The following is a 7723-nucleotide window of genomic DNA, read 5'->3' on the forward strand; positions in this document are numbered from 1 at the left end:
TGGCGACATTTCACCCGTGAGAAAGCTCCACATCTGCTATACACCGACTAAACTGAGTTATGGGCTGTTTGCATTTACAAAAGAACAGTGACATACTGCTTCTGTCAGAAGTGCGATATCCGATAGGACTGCAACCAGGTGGTACAATACCTTCTGGCTGGCTGTTGTCCATGTAGTAGATCAGGCATGATCTAATTGAATGACAGAATGGGCTCGAGGGGCTGAACGGCCTACTCCTGTCGCTATGTTCCAATTTCTGGCACCAAAACAAAAATGGTCCCTTTGCAGTATACTGTCATAGATCCAAGCAGAAATTAGCTACTTTTGCATAGAATTACTTAGAATTTTACAGCACAGAAACAGGCCATTCGGCCCAACAGGTCTATGCCGGTGTTTATGATCCACCCAAGCCTCCTCCCACTCTATTTTCTTCATCTACCCATATCAACGTATCCTTCTATTTCTTTCTCCCTCATGTGTTTATCTAGCTTCCCCTTAAATGCATCTGTGCTATTCGCCTCAACCACTCCTTGTGGTAGCGAGTTCCACATTCTCATCACTCTCTGAGTAAAGAATTTTCTCCTGAATTCCTTATTCGATTTGTTAGTGACTATCTTATATTTATGGCCCCTAGTTTTGGACTCCCCCCCGCCCCCCCCAAAAGTGGAAACATCTTCTCAATGTCCACCCTATCAAACCCCTTCATAATTTTAAAAATCTCTATTGGGTCACTTTTTCTAGAGATAAGAGCCCCAGGCTGTTCAGTCTTTCTCCGTGCCTGGATACCAAGGATGACGCCCAAGTGCCAGCGTAACTCGGTTGGCGGTTAGGGTAGTGTAGCGGAGCGGTTAAACAGAGCGCTCAATTTACCTTCACTATCTGTCAGCACCTCCATCCTGCCACTGAACATGGCCTTGAGCATGGTGTCCTGTTTGGTCAGGGTCTGCATGGTTGTGTAGTAGAGAGCGCCGCCCACATTTAGTTTGACATACTTGGAGCTCGGGCTCGCCCCTTTGAAGGAGGTGGTGCGGGTCGACGCTGCGGGCACTGAACTCACCGCACTTTCTCCTGACATTCTCTCTTCCTGTGTGGAGACAGCATGGTTTGGTTAAGAAGGCCTGCACCCACAGTCACTACTCCCCTCAACCGTCCTACCACGAAAGGAATATTTCATACAAGGTAACTGGGAGAATGAGGGCCCTGGTCAGAACAGGTTTGAGCAGAAGTAGCATTTAACAACAACTTGCATTTATACAGTGCCTTTAAGGTAGCAAGAATATCCCAAGGCACTTCACAAGAGCATAATCAGACACACCAAACACATTAGGACAGGTGACCAAAAGCTAGGTCAAAGAGATAGGTTTTACGGAGCATCTTAAAAGGAGGAGAGGCGGAGAGGTTTAGGGAGGGAATTCCAGAGCTTAGGGCCTAGACGGCTGATGGCATGGCCACCAACGGCGGGGCGAAGGGAGTGGGCGATGCACAAGAGGCCAGAATTGGAGGAACGCGCAAGTATAGCACAATGTGCACTAACTCCTTTACAGTCCAGCACGACACATCTGGCTCTTGTGATCTGCTACAGGGTCTGCAAATCGGGGGGGTACTTCGGAGGTTCGATGAACGAGAACCACAATCATCATCGAAAACAATCAGAGCGACCCGAGAAATACTCGATGCGTTTCAACCCCAGGTGTGGAGGTGTGGGATGGTCCGTACTCACTCTCAGCCTTGCCTAGTTATCGATGTGGATGGTTGAGATTGTTTTTCCCATATGGAAGGGCAATGGAAATGATGCATCAGAGATGGGGGTCAATAAAATATTCCTCTCAACTATCAAATGTAACATTTTCGAACTGATCGATGATGAGTAAGCCTGGTTTGGCCATTCTTCCTGAAACAGGTTCAGATGCTGACACACCTGTATTTCCAGCATTTTCTGTTTATATTTCTGCTCCACAGTAATCCACCTTCTCGCCTCACCTCTAAACACTGATGTGACCACCACAGTCACTAATCTAATGAAACCTATTTAAAAACACCATCCCCATCCCTTCTAAATAAGTGAGAGATTCCGATAATGATATCTTATTCCACATCAAGATTAGTGTACAAAAAGGGCACCAGATTTTAAATCTACGGGTAAGAACTACACCAGCTTGTAAACCAAACGTGCCAAACTCCTAACTTCTCAACTGTTCCAAATCCAAATCAGCCCCTGTTCGGACACAAGGTCTAAAATTTGGTGAGTGGAATAGAGGCAGCACAGATCCCAGGTGCTTAAAAATACTGTCTCCTCTCTACCTCTACTACTCTGTGCAGAACTTTATAAAATGCTTAACTCTCTTACAATCTCTGTGCGAGCCCCACTGTATGGGAGGCAAGTTGGCTTCACAGGATGTTGTGAGTAATCAAGTTAATGGGGGCCAAGTTTTTTTTTGAAACTTAGTTCAGGAAGTCACAGCACAATAGAAAACAGGGCGACTTCAAGAAGCAGCAGACTCACACCAACCTACCACAGACATTAGTTTTCTATTCTAAATAAATAATAGCGTCTGCATGGCAACCTATCACAGTGCTTTGAGACATCCTGAGGTCGTGAATGGTGCTATATAAAAGCAAGTTTGTTCTTTCTGTCACATCCACCAAACTAGTACTTCTAAGCAGGAGCCCTCCAACGCAATCCCTCTCCCCAGATATTAATCACCCGAGCCCTCTAACACAATCCCCAGCCCTAGAAACCAAACCCCTCAGCCCTAGATAGCACTATCTGAAAAGCAGAGCAAATCTCCCAATTTCCTGGACAAAATTCTTCCCTTAATTAACAACACCGGAAAAAAAATTAACTAGTTACTTATCTCATTTGCTTTTTGTGGGATCTTGCTGTGTGTGAATTTGCTGCTGAGTTTGCCTACATTACTACACTTCAAAAGTAATTTGTTGGCTGTGAAGCATTTTGGGACTTTGAGGATGTGAAAGGTGTTATATAAATTCACATCCTTTCTTTCTTAACTTTGGTGGTTTCTTGCACCATAAACATTGGCCCTTCACCTAGATTTCCCACCACAAAGACTGGATCGGATGCTGCTAAAAATCCTTCACCAGAACACATGTTTCCCTTTCCACCTTTGACATGAATTCCTCCTCTCCTCCCCACCACATTGTCCTTCTAGTCACTTCAGGCCAGGGAATAACTGAAGCTAAGTAACCTGCTCTCAGGCATCCATCGATACTGTTCTGTAGCAGCGGATGCTTAAAAGCAGCCCGCTGATAAGTCTCCCTCCTGTTCTTCTTTCTCCCAATCTGCCCAATGCATCACTGCAACTGAAATCATGAACCAAACAGCAAGCAGGAATGGAGCAGGCACTGCTGGTCCAACAACTTTGCTGCAGCACAGCGAACCCTCTGTTGATTTTCATGCCTTCCTGGTCCACACTCCCAGAAAATACTACTTTTTGGCAAAATGCACCAAAATGAGCTCGTATGAGAGCAAGCCTAATAAATCTCCCTTGGTGTTACTCATGGAGAGTCAAAGAGCATCCTATTACATAATAAGCATGTTATTAACAAAGTGTGGCAAGGAAAATATAACAGGAAGTGTGACGTTTACACCAAGTGTGGACTATACGCAAGGCTGTTAATACATTACATGTGTGAGTAACATTGTCTGTAAATGAGTAACACTTGGTAGGTCTGAATTCTGTAACCAATCTCCTCTCCCATGTCCTATTTGCTGTATTTATTACTACTCACACTATTTAATCAATTGTAAACAATTTTACAACACCAAGTTATAGTCCAGCAATTTTATTTTAAATTCACAAGCTTTCGGAGGCTTCCCCCTTCGTCAGGTGAACGATGTGAAATGAAATCCTCGAGGATTTCATTTCACATCGTTCACCTGACGAAGGAGGAAGCCTCCGAAAGCTTGTGAATTTAAAATAAAATTGCTGGACTATAACTTGGTGTTGTAAAATTGTTTACAATTGTCAACCCCAGTCCATCACCGGCATCTCCACATCATATTTAAATCAACTAACACTTCCAACTTCCTGCTTGTCAAGTTCTAACCCACTCACGGGAGTACATATGCAAATTATTTTTACTTGCAATATATACAGCAACTTACATTTAACTGTGCTGAATTTCATTTGACATAGATCAGCCCAGGCACAAATCCTGTCACGCTCTCTTTGTAAAATCTGTCAAGCTTCGCTCATCTAAGCAAGCCTCGCTTAATTTTAAAATCAGAACACTACAGGACACAAGTCAGTGCATTTAAAAAAAAAGTAATTCACTGTGAAGCTGTTTGAGTTGTTTCAACTACACGATCGGGCGCTGAATAAGTGCAAGAATTTTACTTATTTGGGTTTAAACATTAATCCACTTTGACAATCTCACTCTTAAAAATAAACACAGTTCCATTTGTTTAAATGGAATAGCAATCAGACTTACGCTTCCAAAAATTAATATATATACACACACCATATATACTATTATATATACACACACCATACATACTATTATATATACACACACCATATATACCATTAAACATACACACATTATATATACACACACCATATATACCATTAAACATACACACACCATATATTCTATTATATATACACACACATTAAACATACACACACCATATATACTATTATATATACACACATTAAACATACACACACCATATATACCATTATATACACACACATTAAACATACACACACCATATATACCATTATATATACACACATTAAACATACACACACCATATATACCATTATATACACACACATTAAACATACACACACCATATATACCATTATATACACACACATTAAACATACATACACCATATATACCATTATATATACACACATTAAACATACATACACTATTATATATACACACATTAAACATACATACACTATTATATATACACATTAAACATACATACACTATTATATATACACACATTAAACATACATACACTATTATATATACACACATTAAACATACATACACTATTATATATACACACATTAAACATACATACACTATTATATATACACATTAAACATACATACACTATTATATATACACATTAAACATACATACACTATTATATATACACATTATATATACACACACTATTATATATACACATTATATATACACACATTAAACATACAATATACACTATTATATATATATTCACTATTGTATATACACATGAAATATGTATACATTAATTATATACACATTAAATATTTTATACACACACACACATATATATGGGTTGACAGTTGTGTATTAAGGATATGTTTGATGATGACCTGAACTGGGTTTCTATAAGAAAAATTTCCCATTAGAATAAAATATTTAAGACTAACACACGGCATGTAGTGAGGAGTGAAGGTGAAAGCCCCGAGCGTTACCGGGCCTTTCTTTCCTCCAGCTGTTGCCGCAGTGACTGTGGCCCTGTGGCCCTGGTGCCTCCTCCCCCCCACCCCCGACCCTCGCTCAAACTCTCAAAACAATTTGTTGCTATCGGATTTTTTTTTAAAAGAAAGCGGGGCCGCGAACCCTCTCTAAACCGGAGGAAACAAATCGCGAACTTAAATAAAACGGATTAAAAAACAAACAAACTTCTACAAGTTTCCGTCTCACCATCAACCCCGCCGCACAGCTCCTCCTGATTTGCCCCGACGCGCTTCCGTTTACTCCAGCCCACTTCCGCCCCGCTTTGTATCACTAGGAAGCCAGCTTTTCTGCCCCGCACTGTGTCACATGCCAATCCATCGCTTCCGCCCCGCGCTGTGCAGCACCAAAACTACTCCCTTCTGGTTGTTTCTTGTTCTGATGAAAGGTCATCGACCTGAAACGTTAACTTTGCTTCTTTCTCCACAGATGCTGCCTGACTTGCTGAGTGTTTCCAGCATTTTCCGTTTTTGTTCCCTTCCGGTTGTTACTTGCTGTAGAAGAACGTCTCTCTGAAAGAGTCTCAATTATTTTGGTTTTAAAATTCAGAGGCAGAGTTGGAGAGTTTGGGGGGGGGAGCTGGGTGTTGTACGACTATTCCAGTGCTTTCTTGGTAGGCCTCCCACCCTCCATAAATTTCAGCTCATCCAAAACTCTGCTGCCCGTATCCGAACTCGCAGCAAGTCCCATTTGCCTGTCACCCCTGTGCTCACTGACCTACGTTGGCTCCCGGTTCAGCAATGACTTGAATTTAAAATTCTCATCCTTGGGTTCAGATCCCTTCAGGGCATTGCCCCTCCCTATCTCTGTAACCTCCTCCAGCCCTACAACTCTCCGAGACCTCTGCGCTCCTTCAATTTTTGTCTCTTGCGTATACCCTACTTCCTTCGCCCCATCATTGACAACTGTGCTTTCAGCTGCCCAGGGCCTAAGTTCTGGAATTCCCTCCCTAAACCTCTCTGCCTCTCTATCTCTTTCTCCACCTTTAATTCTTGACATAGCTTTTGGTTACCTGTCCTAATATCTATGGGGCTCGGTGTCAAATTTTGTTTGATAAAGCTTCTGTGAAGCGCCTTAGCCTATGTTAAAAACGCAACATAAATGCAAGTTGGTGTTGGAGGAAGTTACAAAGATAGAAGGAGTGAGGCCGTGGAAGGATTTACACACAAAGATAAGAATTTTCAATTTGAGACAATTTGGGGAAACCATATTAGCCACTTAACTGTGTTTATGTTTTTGGATGAGGCAATGGTTTATGCAGAGATTCTGGCTGAAGATCTCATACCTAAGATTTGTCCAGCTCTGTATTATGGTCATTAGAAGAATTAGAAACAAATACTAATTTGAACAGTGTCAGTTTGGACTTCACGGCTAACTTGAGAAGATAAATCCACTCGACTCTCTGCCCTTCTGAGGTTTGGATCTAATTACATGGTGTTGCTTAATGTGCCAGAGCAGAGGTACAGACAAAGAGCAGCTGGATGGTAAGGATGAACAAACACGTCCTTTTATAGTTGTTTTTCTTCATGATGGGGCACTGAGTTTTGCTAAGTATGAAAAACGCAGGTAGAACCGTTTATATGATTGGCAAAGTGATAATGTCATCTTGTCATTTGATGACATCCGCATAATATTGTTTTGAACGTGAATCAGAAATCTTATGATTTTAGTTCAGGGCATTCAATGTGTGAAAGGCTTTGGGCTGCCTCTTAAACCACTCCTAAAGGGATGCCTGAATCCTCTGGCCTCCGGCTACCCACCACCTCCCCCTGTTCTGCCCTTCATGAATGGACAATAGATAAATTCAGACTCAGTACCTCTGGGCTAGGGAGAGGAAAAATCAGGATTGTTGTCCAGTGACTCCCTGCTGGAACTCTTGCTGGTGTTCTGCACTATGGCCATTGGCTCCTCACCTTGGTTTCTCAATTTAAAAAAAAAGTCTGGAAAGAAAAGAAATGACAACAAAAGACTTTTATCGACTGACAGGCGTTGACGAAGCACAAATCAATCTCGCCAAGGTCTCAAACAGTTAGCTAGTCCTGCTGTTGCCTGCCTTTGATCTTCTGGTAAACGATAATTCATATTTGGTCAGGATCATAGAAAAAAATAACAAACTCCGGGGAGATGACTGCGTGTCTCTGACATTCGTAGAGTGTTATGACTCCCGATCACATGTCCAATGACTCCTGTTGTAAAGTGTGCACATATGGGGGTAGAGTTTCCGCTGAGTTTTTCA

The 7723-nt window shown here is 41.8% G+C and overlaps 1 protein-coding gene across 3 annotated transcripts in view; it reads right to left on the reverse strand.

The window, feature by feature from the left end:
* Nucleotides 1-5715, reverse strand: part of kctd10 (potassium channel tetramerization domain containing 10) — a 28738-nt gene extending 23023 nt beyond the window's left edge. For 2 of the 3 annotated variants that reach the window (XM_068006065.1, XM_068006064.1), the window contains exons 1-2: nt 5677-5715; nt 871-1084 (exon numbers count right to left, since the gene is read on the reverse strand). In XM_068006065.1, the coding sequence (XP_067862166.1) occupies nt 871-1084; nt 5677-5679 (217 nt within the window). In that variant the 5' untranslated portion in view covers nt 5680-5715. Of the gene's footprint in view, nt 1-870; nt 1085-4126; nt 4185-5676 lie in introns of those variants that run through there. The other variant, XM_068006066.1, reaches the window with a different exon arrangement.
* Nucleotides 5716-7723: the final 2008 nt, after the last annotated feature.

The sequence above is a fragment of the Heptranchias perlo genome, chromosome 25 (assembly GCF_035084215.1).
Source record: "Heptranchias perlo isolate sHepPer1 chromosome 25, sHepPer1.hap1, whole genome shotgun sequence".
In the NCBI taxonomy this organism is placed as follows: Eukaryota; Metazoa; Chordata; class Chondrichthyes; order Hexanchiformes; family Hexanchidae; genus Heptranchias; species Heptranchias perlo.